Consider the following 18,569-nt stretch of genomic DNA (forward strand, 5'->3'; position numbering starts at 1 on the left):
ATGATTGGAAGTGGCTTGGTGAGCACTTCTGCCAGCTCCCTCAGTACCCTTGGGTGGATCATTGCGAGGATGGTAACTGATGCATTACTGCTCTTTCAGAAGCTGTATCTTCCTCTTTTATGCAAAAAGCATTTCATCCTCCACATCTCACTCTTGAAACAGCCAACAAATGTGCCACTAGTAAAGGCAGTTTTATTGATGTAGGCCCACCTCCACTGACAGCTGGTGTCAGATGACCAACGTTGTACTCATAGGCTAGTGATCACCTGCAGAGGGACAGTCCCTGGTGGGCGGCATCACTGTGGGGACAGGGTGAGGACATAGGACTGGCACACAGAGATATGGGTGCTGCTCTTAGCTCTGTCCCTGACCACTCTGCCTGGCCACGTGCCAGTGACCGAGGTCTACTGCTAAGTGTGCTTTGCCTTTGGGAGAAAGGAGAGGTGCCATCGCTGCTGCACTGAGCCACCGAGGCAGTCCCTGCTCACTGGCTGCCCCTTGATGCTGTGGATGCTCATCTAAAGCTTTCTAACCATAGCTTTGGAAGCACTCATGATCAGAGGATGCTCCCTTTTCTGTTTTGAGGTTTAACATCTGCCCATCTCTGTAGTGGTTGAACGTCCATTACATGCAGTTATTGGTAGGGCCTCGTTCTGGGAAGATTGCATGGTGCCTCTGGCTTTGTTTTTGTTTCAGGCCAAAGTTTCATGTGGATAGCGGGGGGGGGTTCTATTCTAATATATAGTCTCAGAGGGACTTGGGCCATTTGGTAGGATTTTTGTATTGTAGGTGAACATTTGATTTCTGAGGAGTTTTTAATGATGGAAGCTGTTCAGCTTTCACAAAGAGAAGAGGTTTTGTAGCTTTTCCCAGATATCTCAGAATTTATTACATCTATGGACTATTTCAATTTTTTATGTTATAAGTCTACTTTAACTTTTTAAGGATTTCTTCTAGTTTCTAATGAAGGTTTTTTGGGGACGAAGAGTCAGCATATGATTACATAAGCCGGTATCTGCTTTCTGACTGCCTCATGTTTTCTTTCAATAGATCCTCCCAGGAGTACGTATCATTATTGCTAATCCAGAAACAAAGGGACCCTTAGGAGATTCTCATCTTGGTGAGGTAAGTCATGAAAACTTAACCTGTGTATGCTCTGAATGAAATTGCAGAGATAAAGCTATCATCGTGTATGCCAGTGGTTTCCTGTAATACATCTTATCAAATGCCCGATTAAGAAAATTGTGGATTCTACAGATCCTTATAGTCTATAAAGTATGTAGCATGATATTTGTATCATTATTAAAATTGCTTGTAACATACCTGATAAATACTAATAATAGCTCAAGTTTGTTAAAAAATTGAAAAAAATCTGCTTTTTCTAACTGTATTTTCTACTTGGTGCTTCACTAATTCTGATGGAAATTTAGATGAAAAAATAAGTTTATTGATTAGTCTAATATCAGCTAGATGGTATTTTCTAGTGCTATTCTCTTTATAATCACTGTGCTTCGACACATTGACTACTTTTATTAGCTGAGTTGAGCAAGGCTATATGTTTTTCCAATTTTATGTTTCTAGAGAGAAAAAAATGTTATTTTCAGTGAGCAATTAAAGATCAAATTAACCAAATGAAAAATTTGCTTAGTCATAATTAAAATTACAGTCTAATTTGTGAGATTCACCTGCAAGATTTCATTACTATGAAATCGTAAATATTTCCGTGATGCCTTGAGTTAGATGAAATTAATCCTTTTCCATAGGTGAGGGTCCCTGGCCTCACCCTTTAAAATAATCTGTCTGTCTGGTGTTCATGGAGGATCCCTGCTGGAGTAAATAAACTGAACCACACGTGGGGGACTATGGAAAGAGCACCGTGGTCTACAGGCTCTTCTGAAAATTGCCATAACCAAGCAGACCTCAAGGCTAGCTAAGCCGTTCAAGGAGGCTGTGCAGGTCTTTGGCTAACCTGGGGCCAGAGGGCTGCAAAACAGGTATCCCTGCAGCCGTGAGTCCAGCGTCCCTCTCCCCCAGGCACAGCTCAGATCTGCACTCTGACTTCAGTGAGGTTAGACTGGGGTCTCTCCGCCTAAAACTGGGTCAGTTACGGGTTCAGAAACAGTGTTAAAAGGCATTATGGTATTATTTAGCTATGACTAAAAATATTTGCAGCAAAAATTTTCAACAATGCTTCATTCTGGAAAGCTACTTTAATTAATACCAGTATAATTGCTTTTAACTTAGATATGGGTTCACAGCACTCACAATGCCAGTGGGTATTTTACCATCTATGGAGATGAATCTTTGCAATCAGATCATTTTAATTCAAGACTCAGCTTTGGAGACACACAGACTATTTGGGCTCGAACTGGCTATCTGGGATTCCTAAGAAGAACAGAACTCACAGATGCAAACGGAGGTAAGAGGTTTCTCATCATCTAGGTCTATGCACATAACTTGGATTATTTTGAGGCTGACACCATCTCTTGGCCTGCGCTACCCAACGTGTTTAGTCTGTGAAACCTGTAGAACTGCAAAAAGGCCTTAGTTAAAATAATCAGAAAATAAAACAGAGAGCGAGATTTCCCTGCTGAAACAGTTGCTTTTCCTTTGCTGAACCTCAGGTGCTATAAATCCCTTCCACCAGTGATCTTTTGGCATAGTTAATGTGCCAAGTGCTTCAGCTTGAAAAAGATGGAATGCAGCTTAAAATGCCATCATTTGCACTCGCAGTCATATCTGCAGGAATGCCTTTGTGCAGATAGGAAAAACCTTGTTGTGAGCCCGAGCCCTGTCCCTCCTGTGACGACCACCTTCTTTGATAATTCCTTTGTTATAAACTTACTTACAGAAGCTGTCCATTTCTCAAATTTCCCTGTCTTTAAACCTGCGGGGACAGTTACCGAAATATAATACAAGCAGTAGCCTGCAGGAGAAGCTATGTGGTGTTTGGGTTTCTGTTGCGAAGGTACAGGATTTTGTTACTTGTTTTTATGACATTCCTTGTGTACACATGTTAGCAAACCAGCACTGCCAGGCACACAAAGTCTCTGCTTGGGGAAACGTTACTTCCCTGTGATTTTTGCAGAGCACAGTGCCACAAGCGGTGGCTGGCTGAGGTGGCAGTCGAGGCTGTTGGCAAAGTATGGTTTCTAGCAATGCTGCGAGCACCTCCAGGAGTGATCCCAGGGCCCCGGTGTCAGTGCAACTAGAATAGCCGCTATTCAGCCAAAGAGTGAATTCATTAAATCTGAAAGCATTTTAGTAATCACCGTGGATTACAACTGCTGCCTGTGTCCTTATGTTAGCATCCTCCTGAAGAGATTTACTTTCCTTTGTGGAGGCTTTTTTTGATTTCATAATGATAGCCCAGCCTTGAGCAAATTCAGGATTCTCTGAGGATATGGCAACTTAAGTATCCAAATGGCTTAAATCTTCTCCTGGCTAAGTCTCTGTTCTCCTCCCACTTTTAGCTCCCAGTGCAGAACGCTCTCTGCCCTTTATTACTGGCAGAGGTTATATTGCCACTACATTACCACCATGCAACTATCTGAATTAATGTAAAATGAGCCAGTTATCTGCTTTTAAGTCTATTAGTGAATATTTTTTCGTTATGAATAACATGCAGTCATTTATTATCAGCCTAATATCTTTTAAAAAGCATCATTTCAGCCTCATTTATTTCTTCAGTCAGTAAAAATTTGTACTATAAGAGCATTACGCTCCAGAGCTTGCCATTTGTCTGAATGAGCAATTTGCTATCTGGCACATAGCACAATATTGTTTATTGATAAACACCTTTGTAATACATCTGAAGCATCAGTACTGACCATCTCAAAGCTACTGGAAGAATATCATCCATACTGTTAGGGTCAAATCCATCCTTACTCCTTCAAAAGAAAGAGAGAGAAACAAAGCCTATTGCCTATACAGGGGGCCTTAAAAAAGAATGAGTTTGTTCTGCATGCACCTAGGAGAAAAACGGGAATTTATGCCACTGTCTTTGGATAAAGACTTCCACCTTTCTGTTCTTCAAATGGGAATAGTGTTTCTGCCTGCCTTCCTTCTGCTTTCTGCTCTGCATTGCACTTCAGGAATGAAAAATTCTCATTAGTTCAGAAATCACTTTAGGGTTTCAGAAATTCAAGGATAACTTATAAGTGTTATGCTTATTTTACTTATTTATTAATGTGAACATTTTTGTAATTTAATGTACTGGAGAATAGAATCATTAACATTTTTGTTCCTTACAACCAGAACGCCATGATGCACTTTATGTTGTGGGTGCATTAGATGAAGCCATGGAGTTACGAGGGATGAGATACCATCCGATTGATATTGAAACCTCTGTAATTAGAGCACACAAGAGCATCACAGAATGGTAAGGATTATATAACACCAGGGCCCTTATATAAAGCTGAAATACCTATAATGTTTGGGGTTTTTTCTGGGATATTGCAGTTGATCCAGGAAATGGCCTGTCAGGATGGTCATAGGATTTATAACCCAGCTGTAAATATGTCGTTAGGATGAAACTTTTCACAAACAGATTTAATCAGGAAGGACTGTTTTCTGCTAGGATCATTCAATATGTTTCTTTTTTAATATGGTTTTAAGTACAAGTGAAGGATTAAAACTTTTAATTTGAGAGAGCCAAGCAGCTCTCAGGTAGGTTGGTAGCTGTTTCTTGGAGTTTGAGATTTATATTCTAACCAGGAAAAGCAAACTGGTATGAGTTCAAGCTTTAGGAGTGTTGTTATCAGAAGGAGTAAGCAAGCAAACATTTCAAATAGATGAACACACTAATAAACTTTATTAGTGAGCACACTGTTACTTTTGAATTGGTTATTAATAAATCAAGCAGTGATCAAATCAAGGTCACAATGGAAATTGAAGCAGTAAATCAATGAGTTAATAATGATGTTGTCTTAATCAATGTATCACATCATCAAATGCACACAGCAGGTAATCATTTCTTGAGGCCGACATGAGAACAAATTGCTTTTCATTATTCTTGCATCAGAAAACTGAGTCAGGTAGTTGTTTTGTTTTGATATAACCTCAGCTCAGCTCTTCTCCTTTCAACCAAAACGAACCTGTCGCAACAGCCAGAGCAATTTAGTGAGGATAAGATCTGACTCTCCATTTTTCTTTTCAAACCTGGCTGCAAAGGTGTGGCCTGGAGCAGTAAACTTAATAATTGAAGCACAGTGACCAGACTGGTTTCTTTGGTCAAAACACCTTGCTTTTATTCTTAAATATCTGTTAAAACTAAGGTAGTTAATTGTTTGGCTGACTGTAACTGAGATTTTGCCTTATTTTCTCCTCCCTAGAGCATCATTACTGCTGGTATGGTCTTGTGCCAGCTAGCCATTACAAGGAGTGGCAGATTCTATGTCCTCATATAGACCAGTGTGAACACTTTAAGGATACTGTGAAATTCTCCTTGAAAATGTGTCAGATCATTATCAGCAGTGGATGGAAAGTTTTCAGATCAAGCTGTTCAGGGACAGGTCTGTTATAAGATGGCCACAGATTCATAAATTGATGTGTTCGTCAGTACCTGTTTGTCAAGAGATTTGTGTGTCCTCAAAGTGTGAGCTCATGGGCAGTGAATGAAGTAGCCATATCACACTGCAGAAATGGTCATTATGGGTTTCAGTGGCCAAAAAATGCTTAAATTATGTTCCTTATTCCAAGTCCACTGAGAACACTTTGAGGATCCTTTTCCTTCCATTATCATGGAAATCATGAGTGGGATACTGGCAACTAAAAAAGGGTTGGGGTAAGCTGAGAGGACCAAAGAAAAAGGCCACTGAATTTCTGCAAGAAGGTAGAAGTACATGCAAATAATTCTCAGTGCCTTAACTCTTCCCAGTAGTTGGGTGATAATGTACAAGGCACATGAGTAAGATCTCAGAAAACATACTGTACTATTGCCTAAAGGCAAAACCTGAAAGTCTTGAGGGTTGTTTCTTCCTCAAAGAAAAGAGACTGCTAATGAGTTAGGTATTTCTCTGATGTGGTCCCTGCAGAAAATGGACACACAGTAGTTTGGAGCAACAACATCTGGTTTGCTCATGGTTCCCAATGTCTTCCTAACCAGTGCTCAGCCCAATAGCTCTCTCAAGCCACCATCGTGGAGTTTTCATTCATAGTCCTAGTCATGACTGGCCTTGACTTTTCTCACTTAACTTCTCTTTCAGCTTCTCTTAGAGATCCTCTTGTCTTTGTGAAACACTCCTTGACAAAATAATAGCCAGTTAAATCTTTCTTTTTATATATACTTCGTATATGCCTTTCTTTGGACAGGGGCATGAGCCTCTGTTCTTGGTGGAGGCTGCTGTTGTTTTGGTTACAATGACCCATTAAGGATTTAACTGCATCATTACCTATTGCAAACAAAGATACTGGGAATGTCCAGTCAATAGTTTCTAAAAATAGCCTCAGCTTCCAAAAAACACATGCTTATTTTGTAACATTTAACAATATTGAGGAAGGTGGTGACTTGTTGACTGACATGTGATCCTGCTGTGCAACTTCTGTCATTGAGGATCAGATCTAAAAGGTCATTTAAAATTATTATTGTGTCTTAAGCAATTTGAGCACAAAATCAACAACTGCTGACTCTAGACCTCCTGTGTCTCAGTACGTAACAAACGAAAAGAGTGGCACAGTCTGGTTTTATTATGATGTGTAACTACAGCAGACATTTTTTAAATTGTTTCTGATACTGCAAAATATCTTGAGAAATAATGTATGTATATGTGTTTTAATTAAAGCACATTGTTAACTCATTTAAACTTCAAACCCTTGAAAGAGGAACAGAACATAGCTTCCTGGAATTTGCTAAGAAGTGGTTTTCTCTCTCTGCATAATGACAAATAGGTAAAGCTACACAAGGTATTTGGAGAAGAAAAACGTTATGGGCCTCTTTCTCTTCTGGAGGTGTTTCAACAACTTCTTGCTTTTCCTGAAGCATTTGGTGGGATGGAAGCAGCAAGAGGGGCCGTTCCCAGATCAGTGCATTGGCTGTGTTGCATCTGTTGGGTGTGACTCCATAATTTCATGAGAAAGTGCAGCCTTCCTGGGTCCCTAGTTTTCTGGTTTGGTTTGGTTGGGTTTTTATTCATCAGGGCTAGAAAGTTAATGTATTCATAAGTGATAGTGCTGGCCAATATATCTTCATCTCAGCTGGTGAGAACATAAAGGGCAATATTTCCTTTTACTTACAGTGGTCAGCAGTGAGTTAGAAGCATGACATAAGAAATGAGTTTTAAATTAAATTGAAACCCTCTTAGAAGTGTCAGTGGCTCTAGGACTTAATAGAAGCTTCATGAAGGTTTTGGGAATCAGTCTTCTGAACCCAGACAAACTAACTTCTCCTAAGCCATGTTTTAGGGACCTGCTCCTGAATCTTGTCACTAATTGCTTTCCCAACAGTATATTTAAGGCATGGTTTCAAGTGCTAACTTATATTTTAATAAAACTTCCCCAGACTTTTTTGTTAAAATATATATAATACTAATTTAGATGTTTGTACAGCAATCCATAAAAATTTTAGGGCCTCTCTGGAGATGGTCACCCGTGCAGACTGATATTTCACTTTGCTAATATTCAGCATCAATCAAAACTTACTAGAATGTCTGTGAAAACATAATTACAAATTAAAATTCGTTTCATAGCAGTACTAAGTCAAAAGCCTGCACAGCCTTGCTTTGGCTGCCCATTAGTTTTCCAGATCAATAAGCACATAAGAATTCAACTAGTACTTCAGCAGGATCTGAAAATGAATTTTTTTTTAATAGTAAGTACTTTTCTCCTAAAATCCATTCTGTTAAGCATCAACACAGAGCACATTTTCATAACTAACTTTTGGGCAAAGTAAGATATGTTTCCAAAGTACAGGGATTTACAGAATTGTCTTAGTAGACTAAAACAGTGCACTTCTGTCTCAGTCAAGTATCAACCTTAGGATAAGCAGCTCTTTTTGAAGTTGGCTTATATACATAATATATTCTAACTTTAAGATGCATATGCTTGAGACACTTCTGGAAAATTATCCAGTGATTTTATAAGGTAAAGGAGAGTAAAGTACAGGGTTTGATGTATGAGTTACATGTGTAGAATATTATTATTTATGCTATGGAGTAAGTTAGAGAAAGAAATAACCATCGTCTGTGTCTTAAACACCTGCAAGGAAGAATGAGATTGCTCTTTGTGGAGCCTCAGTCCTGCTGACCTCCTGTGAGACTTCAGAGGCTTTGGAGGCATTTGAGAGGTGGGGAGGAGGATGGAGTGAAGCATACACCAGACTTGCATACCCTCCCAGCCTCCAGATTTGGAAGGATAAATGCATTATCCGTAGCCAGAAAAGATGCCCAGTAGCAGAAACCAAAATTTACCTGCTTCGGCTCAAGGGCTTAAGCAAAATTTGGGGGTTTTACGAAGTTCTTTTAGTAAAGAGGAGATACTGGTGATAAAGGTGTTCCCTTGACCATCTCACCCATTAGTAAGGAATGTAAAAACTCCTGTCCCCTTAAGCCCAACAGAAATAAAACACAGCCGAAATAAAACAGATGGAGACACTGCTTATTTCTGTGTAAACCAGTTGGTCCAGAAGAATCGCAGCTCTTTTGTGCTAAGCTCTGACCTGCCTGGACAGCAGCCAGTCCAGTCCAGAAGGCACGTAGCCATTTTTGCCTAGCACCGTGCAAGTGAGGAAGTCACCTCCCTGGCCACCCGGGGACCTTCGTGCAGCCTGCAGTATGCTGTCTAAATGTTCACAGGGCTCCGCACCCCTTCGCTCGGCAGAGTTTATCCCAAAGATCTTTCAGCTCGGACTATGTTCCTGCTGTTCCTTTTGGTGCCGCCTCTTTTAACCTCCTTTGCTCTTCTGGGCTGCTCTTCAAAAAACTCCAGCGAAGACACCTCCACCCACACATTGCTCACGCATGCCTTCATGAACACAGCAGCACTGTGACAGTTCTCTGGCTTCCAAGGGAACTACCTCCTTACATGACAGGCAGGGATTAGACTTGAGTTTCTGGGAAGTTTAGCCCAATATTTAGTATTGCAGCAATATTAAAGTGAGAGCTAGTGGGGCTGTTCTTCTGCCCCTGCCTGCAGACATGTTCTCGCTTGCTACTTACACTTTGTGAAACAAAAGGTAACCCAAGGCAGAATGAAAAGGGAAAAAAATGAAATGGGTAAAAAAACCCCACCATTAATACTAATTTTTTCTTTCATTCCAGTGCGGTGTTTACCTGGACAAATTTATTGGTTGTTGTGGTTGAGCTGGATGGATCGGAGCAAGAAGCTTTGGACCTGGTTCCTTTGGTCACTAACGTGGTCCTGGAGGAACACTATCTGATTGTAGGGGTGGTGGTGGTTGTGGACATTGGTGTAATTCCTATCAACTCCCGTGGAGAGAAACAACGTATGCACCTACGAGATGGATTTTTGGCAGACCAGCTAGATCCCATCTATGTGGCCTACAACATGTAGTCTTGTACCTTAAAGCTTCCATGGACTTTACTATAGATGTATAAAATTTTTTGGTGTCCACTAAAAAAGTGTGCAGATAAGATGCTGACACTCATCAGAATGGAACTGTTTCTATTACGACTTTTCAAAGCAGTCACGATTGGCAGGAAATAAAATGTGAAATGTTTTCTTTTACCACTAAATTTTAAAAAAGAAGGACTATGGGGTAAGGCCCTTCAGTGTGTTGGAAAAGCCCATTTTAAACTTTTTTTTTTTTTTTTTGCTTATTGGACAATACTGCTTTTTGAGTAAATGTGGCTTTGTATTTTACATTAAGTAAGCTGAAGTAGATTTTTTTTTTTATTCTGCCCTCCAAATGGATTCTTTTAAAACAATTTGCATACTAATACAAATAATTGTTTTCTTCATTTGTTTTAATATGTCATAAAAAGCTGATGAATACAGATCCATTACTAACTTAAGCCATTTTAGATCCCACATGTTAGGAAACTACGTAGTGGTACGAGGAGAATACCCAAAGTAGCACCTTTCAATCAGAGATCTTGCAGCTTTCTGTTGGAGATGCTGGAAAGCCCAAAGGCCAAAGCCTTTGCTGTTAGCGTTATAATGGAAGAAATTTATAAATAAGGTGTATTTCGGCAATGAACTTGCAAATATCTTTGTACTAAACTAAAAAGATAAAATAAGTTAACTACTTCTTCTGTAATTATGTACAAAACGTTTAATTTATTTTGATCTCTTTAGAAGTATAAAAGAGAAAAACATTCAAGAATATTAAACTCTTGAAATGTTTGCTAATATAAAAAAGTGTTGTATTATCTTGAGTGGATAGTATCACATCAAATATATATATATGAAATATAAATTCACTAATGACAAAAGATTTTAAAGTTTAAAATGCAGTACTTGTCACTTGCATGGTGTCTCCCACTGTAGATAATCAAATGTTACTCACAAATTTTTTGAAGAAAAAAAAAAAAGCAATCCTGGATTGCTAAGTATCCCTGTCGAAAAGAATCCTCTAGATACCAGCAAGTGGAATTATTGCTGCCTTTAAGGCAGTGAATGAATTTAAGACTAAAAATGCACTACAATAATTTTCTTTTCTTTGCCATGGAGGCAACAATAAATATTCGTGCTGGCATGTGCATACACTTGTTAGACTTAGAAAAGGCAGGTTGAGGAATAGCACTGTTGTCTAGCTGCAGAACTTTGTTGCACAATTTTTTTCATTGTTTTAGTTGGTGTTTTTATTGCTATAAGGAAAAGTTTTGGGGTTATTTGCACAGAGTTATCAATTTGCCTCTCAGCTAGGACACATAGCTCGGTGGCCAATGCATCCAGTTTACATTTACAGGAAACGATTGTTTCGATGGTCTTTAACTTATTCCTTAACACAGAGGAGCGTACAGTCACTACAACCGTTTTGGCACGAATCGTGCATCTGCTAACTAGTCCCTAAACGCATTAAAACATCAGAGGAACCGATCTGCCTGTTTAAAGAACGGAGGAGTCCCGCGGTCTCCGATCTGAGGCCATCACGGGAGAAGAGTAGGAAAACATGCATCACAGCTGCCTTCATTTTACTACCTTTGGATAAAAAAGAGGTTTGATTCCCCAGTTCTGTTGTCTTCCCTGCACCCCGTACCCCTTTTTTTAAAATCTTCCCCTTCCTTCATGTGGTTGTAACTGAATTGACCTGTTTGTGATCAAGAGTGGGATTTACCAGCTGCAGTCCAAGAATGCTTTTCTTATTGTCCCAAATGACGTTCATGTGCTGGCTCTCATTACCGGATATGCATGACTAAGATTGTTGCAGGGCAAATGTAATCATGTTTATATCACGTATAAGGGAGTCTCAATGCTGGGTGTTTAAAATCTTTTTAAAAGGTAGGGACGTTTTAGTCTGCATGTACAGTACAGAGCATCTTGCCATGTCAGACGCGTTTTCTTTCAGACCATCCTTTCTGCCTTCACTGTCCTGTGAATAACCCTATTCATGCTCTGCAGACCAATCCTATATTTTGTCAAATTCATCTTCTGCTCCCTAAAAAGAATAAAATCTGTTCTTAATGGCAAGTTGTTGTAAGGTTTCAGACAAGATGTTGATTGATTACAAACATAATTGCAGTGTGTGAACTAACTTGTGAAGTCCTGCTATCGCTGATCTCAGTACTGCAAAACAAATCTCGCTGTCGTTCAAAGCATCACTTTAACCTTCACGAAGTCAACTTTGCATTTGTAGAGAATAAAAGAACTGCAATGCAGTTGTGAAACGCAGTTAATAACAGCTCTCTTCTGCAACCTGTCATCCGTGGTTGTTAAATCCTGAGTTAAGAGAAATGATAAACTGAGTTTCTGGTTTTGTTGTGCAAGCAAAAGGAAGGAAACATTTAAGCACCATCAGACTGAGCAATAAAGAAGGATTGTTCTGTATTAGAAACTGTACTGTAGATAAACCATTCATGAGAATGTATAAAATGTTTGTCTTGTGACCTTGTGCTTTTGGAGTCAGACAAAACCATGTAATCAACTTGATGCACATGCACAAAAAAAGAGGGTACACAATGAACATTTAAACACAAAACTAATCAAACAGGAGCAGATTCCTCATGGTGCTTGTTTATTATATATATTTAATCCTGCTTGACACTTTACCCAAGGGAAGACTGTCCCTTTTATCAGTTGAATGTTAGCAGCGTTATTTCATAGAGTGTGGTGACTGGTTAGAGAAATTCATGTAACTCAGCCAATCACAGTTTCAAACAAAAATTTTTATGTGCAAAGGACAGCAACCTTCTTGTATGTTAAACCACCAGTACGCTTTGTACATCTGTGATAACGCCTGTTTTATATTCAAATGAACAAATAAAAGCTTTTATTTTTGTTGCTCTGAAAATATCGGTTTCTTAATTAGTCACCTAAAATGGAGCTTCCGAGAGCTGCAAACGCTCAGTGGAGGAACATGGAGAGCTATACTGTAATTTTATTTTGTTTACCTCTCTTGTTGCATAATTTATTAGTACAAATCATTATACTTTTAACAATGTTTAAATACTGGTGTGGGCATTTATTGCTGAAAGACTTTCATATGGCAACAAATGTTTTTTGTGAAATGTTTTTTTAATTCTTTTTAATATATTCAAATATACTGTTCACATTTTTGCTGAAAGTGTAAAGATTATTGTAAGCTTGGTAACATTTTGTGAGAAGCAATAACAAGCATTAGTACTGTAAAACTCCTCAAATTTGTCACTTATCACTTTTGTTGCAAGGTCTTGGTACCAACATACTACTAATCAGTCACTTACTTAAGTTATTGATCCAGATGTTTCATCTCTGCTGGAGCTTTCTGCCAGTGGAAATATGTGGGTAACTGCTTGGTCACACATGTGGGCTAGAACGTCTGTATCAATTCAGAAGCCTTGGACGACCAGATAAAACCACCAGGAAATGCGATCTGCCTATTTCCATTGGCCTTTTCCAAAAATACCTGTTTCAGAGCTGGCTGCCAGCTGCTGAGTAGCAGCATCCCCAGAGAAGAGATTTGGCCATAGCTCTGATTTTCCAAATGGGATTTCAAAGGGTGAAATTCCTAGGCCTCATGTCTTTGGCAGCCCATCCAAGAAGTTCAGGGTATAAAATCCCATCTCCAATGGCTTAAATTTCAGGTTGCTCATCACATGCAGGTTAGAGGACCCACAATTTTCCAGAGCAGAGGGTGTAACCCGAAAACTGTGGGAGGGAGAGGGCAAGTTAGGGGTGACAGAAGGAAGAGGGTGGCAGAACAGCAGTAGTTCAATTCAATTTTACAAATCATTTTCTTTAAAAAAATGGAAGGGTTTTGATGTTTTATGCTAATGGTGATGAGGACTTTTAAAAGGTCAAAATCAAGTACACATTTTAAAAATCATTTTGGCAAATGGTGGCTATAACGCTGAAAAGCTGGTGGGGAATCTCAACAACAAAAAAAATTGCGGTAGGGTTAGAAGAGTAATGTACAATAAGAACAGTATAATTTATTCATTATCAGGTTGATATAACAAGGTACGAACTGGAAAAAAGCTTGATAAAAGACCTTGCAGCTTTTTGTGTGTGTTTTTCAACACAAAAATTTGCTTTATGCACCATTATCATCTAAGGCAGGAAGGGGGGGACATGCACAGAGATCAACAACAAATTCTCGCCAGTCACCTTGGGAACAAAATCACAGGAGAGCGCCGTTTGGGGGGAACTGCTAACTTCCACCAGCACAGCTTTCTGCAGTCAGCCCCAGCAGTCCAGACCCCTCTCTGCAACCTTGGGGATACAAATCCCTGCTGTGGCTTCTTGCACGGGGGGTGCAGCTGGTTTTGGGGGGGTCTGGGCTGGGCGCTGGTGTGGGCCATGGCTGGACGGGCAGTGTGGGGAGAGGTAAAGCCCAGAAAGATCATCCCAGTGGGGCTGGACCCCACTGTCCCCAGGGTAAGAGCCAACCCTGATTTTGAATTGGTTGGTTGGTTGGTTGGTTTTTTTAATAGAAGAACTTTTTGCTTAAAACTGGCTGAGGTTTGAAGAGGAAAAAAACGTAACCCGATTCTACATTCTGAAAGTAGAAATGGATCATTTCATTTGGGGATAAAACAGAAAAGTTCAACCTGAGTTACTTTTTGGTATCCGGAGTGCTTCATTTGGCAGCCCGCATTTCCAAAAGCTCTCACTCACCACGGTTTGGATAAACGGGCTTTCCTTTCCAGGGTTTTTCTGTTCTCTTCTGAGTGGTATCGCCTTAAAGCCGGTCCAGAAATCCTCTCAAGGCTTGCCTCATTTGTGATGTACCTCACTGAGGTACATCACAACATCCTGGTGACAGCAGCTCTCCTCTTCTTACCCAGCAAAACGGCACCAGGAGTGCTCTTACACTTCTTTCTGATCTGCACGGACAAGATTGCTTCAAAGCCAAAGCACTATTGTATTCTGCATGATTCACCCAGGGGGGGAAATAGCAAAGTTTTTCCCCAGGGATCCCACAGCACAACTAATAATAATTTTTAAAAAATATTGCAAAATATTGGACAGCTATGGCCAGTTAATGGGTTGATCCTAAAGGCCCAAACTTGATCTTGTTTTAATTTCATGCTTTGGTAGATCGACAGTGGTAGGCTTCACGCAAGGGAGTGGGGAGGGGGTCTGAAGCGGGGGAGGAAGCCGGTGGAAGCACCGCGACAGGGAAGGACTTCCAAACGTGAGTGGCAGCATGTGGGAAAGGTTTGGAGCTGCCGTGGAGGGGCACTGAGGGAAGAGCTGTACTGAGCCATCCCGGCTGAAGAGGACACCAGTGGAGGAAGCCAAAAATGAAGGGCAGGTTTAGGAAGAGCATTTGGTGTAGATGGGAGATAAGGCCAGAAAAGAGAAGATCGTGCATGTGGAGGTGAGGGTCAAGCAATTGAGACTATCTATCTACCTCAGTGGTATCGGGCACCTAATTTTAGGTGGCTACATTTTAATTTTCTCACCTAGGTGAGCCCATTTCAAATCTGGGAGCTCCAGGGGCTGGGACACACAGCCCTGCTGTGCTTAGCCCCACATTCAGTCTGGAGGCTTGGATGAACTACCACCTGCTGAAACCAGCCAAGGGGCTTTGGGGTAAGACCCAAGAGAGGAAATGTATGGAGGTAGGAGGACAGACATGGTGCAAGACAAGGTCAGAGGCTATCCCAACCTGAAAGGTTCAGGAAAATTAAGAAGAAAAACAAAAAAAACCCAAAAAAAACCCAGGTCTGTACTAGGGAAAAGGCAGGACTGAAGCAGGGAAGTGCTGAGAGAAGACTAGGGTAAGAGCAGCTGCATGCAAGAAGAAGATAATGTTTCCATGAAGCAAGGAAGGGGGGGAGTATGGCATGGCCAGCATTCACGGAGCAGAAGAAGACAAGAATTTGAGCCAACAACTGCCCAAAGGAAATCAGTGGCCGAGGAGATGCAAAGGAATTAAACTTTCCATTGCAGACGCACGTGCTCATTAACATTTCTAGGATGCCTCTCACAAACATTTGGCTTTGGATACTTTCCTGAAATCCATAGGAGGATTTTTTTTTTTTTTTTGCGTGCCCACTTTTCTCCCCACTGCACGCTCGAGTGCGTTTGCAGGGTCTCACAGCCGTGCACATGCCCACGCCGCAGCCACGGCAGCTCAGCCCAGGTGAGCTGCCTGCACGGGGCAGCGATGGAGACGCACAGCGAGAAGGTGCCTACGTGTCGCAGGGGCAGGCGCCGGGTGTCCGCGGTCACGGAAACCCGCAGCCCACCCTGCCAGACCAGGGTGTAGGTCCAGCAAAAACTGAACGGGGAACGTTTAAGGTCTTCCTTCCTCTTACAGCTCTTTGGTTAGTAAAGAGAAAGAAAAAAGCAAATGAAGTGTGGCCTCGGCCTTTCGTTCAAAGGGTGGACATATATGTTCCATCTTGGGGCAAAGTCTTTTAACAGAACAAGAGGCTTTTAACTGCTGTTTTAAGCCATGATAAAATGACTATTAGAGATGACTCAATTTTGAAAATTTTCTAACAAAACCCAGATTTTTTTTAAATTAAAACTTTTGTTAAAATGCTCCCATTTCCAGTGGATCACATAACAGGGCTGTAGCCTCACCGCGAAAACTGTGCAACTGCTTTCTTGCTGTGTATGCCTGCAGACACGTGCACTTTCATTGCACTTTTTACTTACAACTAACAAACAGCACTATTTATTTCTCCAGCACAATAAAGCCAGCCCATCTGCAGGAGAGAGACAAAGGCAGACTGCAATGTGTCAGTCCAAGACGTGACGAAGTGTAAGTGTCAGAGAAAGCAAGCAGAAATGCAGGTTACAATTGGTCTCATTGGCAGTTTGACTTAATTTTAGGTAAAATATATTTGTTCTATTTATCCAGTTTTGATTTGGAAATACTGAGCCACAGGAAGTATAATAATTAGAGGACATGTTGAGAGCACTTGCTCGGTGCAGACCTGCACATCACGTTATAGTCTAAAAAAATCCCTGAACCCACATTTGATTTCAGTTTTGAATATGGTTCGAATCTATCTCAAAGGGAGAGCATTTTCATGAGGGGCCTTAAAGAGCGGCAGGAATTACACGGTTTCCTCACCGTGCCCGTATGGTTCCCGTTAGGAAGTACACAAGCATCTCAGAGGGCTCTTCTGAAGTTCAGCACAATTGGTCCCGCTCAGCTAATACGGAGCTGATACCATGCACCCCAGTTCATGGGGGAAAGCCGGGCTGGAGGAGCACCTCAATCCCGGTGTGCTCCATGGGGGACGAGTGAGGCGAGAAGCCCTGCTTTGTGGCACCAGTGGAGCCACACGTGACCTTTGAGGTTGGAGGGATGTGATCGTGCAATGAACTCAAGTTCAGTAACTGGTAAGAAATTTGGCTGAAATTCCCTTCAGGGCAGTGTTTGCTCCACAAAATGCCTTTGGAGAACTTCCTCTGCTCTTTGTGAGTGCCTTTGCACAGGAGCATTCCTGCTCTGAACACAGGATTGAGCCAACCAAACCACAGATTAAAAGGTTGCTAAGAAAAATAAAAAGGTAGAGAATAAAAGAAAGTCAAAGCAAAAAAAATCCCTCCCTTGCCCTTAATCCCATTGTTACTCCTTTGGATCCAGTTCTGCACTTCTTTTACCCACTCAGCCCTAGTGAAGTCATGTTAATAGAAATCATAGAGTTGGTCCATGTGAAAGATGCTCAGGAATGTCCTGATGGGTGTTTCTAACCCTACAGCTGAGCTACACATCCTGCAGAGTCCGCAGTGACTGCCATCATGTCGTAAAGTATCTTTGTTAAAAAGATCTATGGTGTCGACATGCCAAAGGACAGATTTCACTCATGTACCAAATTGCCACCCTGTCTTCCTACTGCGACTTCTGGATGGGCAAATGAAAATGGCCTTCCTCTTCCTCCTCCTCTGCCTCCTTCTCTTGGTCCTCCACCTCCTCCTCCTCCAAAAGCTGCTGATACATCACTTTTTGAATTTCAGCCACAAGCAGCTGCTATTTAGCAAAGTTCCTCCAAGCTCCAGGAGCTCTCAAGGCTTGGGTACTCAATCAGTCAACAAGCTGGAGGACCTCAAACCACCATAAAAATGTCACAAATTTTGGTCTGAGGTGCTGAGCACTAACATGTAGAAACAAGTTTCTAAATCAAAATTCAGCCTTTTTTTTTTTTTTAAAGCAAGGGCTGTTGCAGGACAGGGGACTCTGAACACCACTTTGCTGCACCAAATGGTGATCGCAGTAGGTGGGAGAGATGGAACCGCTCCCTCTGCCCTGGGACGTCCTGACCACAGATCAAGATGAGGTGAAGAATTGGCAAATTCTGAACAAGCTCTTACCAGAAAAGCCTGTAAATAGGTTATATCTCTGCAGCTAATTCTGTACAGAGAGGGTAGCCCGCCAGGAGCCTTCTGCTGAAGAGGAAGGCTTTGGGCATGGGTGTCATGCCCGGGAGAAAGCCCGGTCCGGAGATGGAGCTCACCCCCGCACTGGGGGCAGAGGGCTGTCTGTGTGGCTCTGTGGGCACCGTGGTTAAGCTTTCCCTAAGGCCCAGCAGTCAAAGGAGCGAGCGGGGTTTCGGGGGAAGGAGGGGGTGGCACTGATGATTTTGGAGGAGCGGGCAGGTGTGCTCCCTCCGTTGATGCCGGGACTGCCGAGTCAGCAGCCGTGCCATGCTGTTGGGAAGGGAGGGCTCGCTGCAGGCACAGGCTGGGCCCTACCAGGCAGCTTGCAAGGGCTAAAGGGTGCCAGGTTGGGTTGGAGATGTTCGGGGAGGCCTGTAGCTCTTAAACGTGAGTTTCTGGCTGCTTTTTCCCTGCGTGGGCCTTTCCTGCAGCAGTTGATGCTTGTTATTTTCAATAGCTTTCGAAAGGAGGCTCCTGCACGGGGCCAGTCTTGAGGTGGCTCAGAGCTTTCTCAGCTGGAGCTGGTGGCAGCGCAGGACAGATCCAGCACCCCAGGGCAGGGACCGGCTGTGTAAGCTGCCTCCTGCTCCCCTTCTGGGCTCCAAAAACCCAACGTCACCCCGCTGACTGGA

At 41.8% G+C, this 18,569-nt stretch overlaps 1 protein-coding gene across 2 annotated transcripts in view; it reads left to right on the forward strand.

Annotated features, from left to right (window-relative positions):
- The window catches only part of DIP2C (DIP2 disco-interacting protein 2 homolog C (Drosophila)), a 154,847-nt gene extending 145,280 nt beyond the window's left edge, over positions 1 to 9,567 (forward strand). For both annotated transcript variants that reach the window (XM_010585631.1, XM_010585639.1), the window contains 4 exons: positions 1,051 to 1,125; positions 2,245 to 2,419; positions 4,258 to 4,381; positions 9,255 to 9,567. In XM_010585631.1, coding sequence (XP_010583933.1) covers positions 1,051 to 1,125; positions 2,245 to 2,419; positions 4,258 to 4,381; positions 9,255 to 9,507 — 627 coding nt within the window. In that variant the 3' untranslated portion in view covers positions 9,508 to 9,567. The remainder of the gene's footprint in view (positions 1 to 1,050; positions 1,126 to 2,244; positions 2,420 to 4,257; positions 4,382 to 9,254) is intronic.
- Positions 9,568 to 18,569: the final 9,002 nt, after the last annotated feature.

This window comes from Haliaeetus leucocephalus, unplaced genomic scaffold (genome assembly GCF_000737465.1).
Source record: "Haliaeetus leucocephalus isolate CR32 unplaced genomic scaffold, Haliaeetus_leucocephalus-4.0 Scaffold0, whole genome shotgun sequence".
NCBI lineage: Eukaryota > Metazoa > Chordata > Aves > Accipitriformes > Accipitridae > Haliaeetus > Haliaeetus leucocephalus.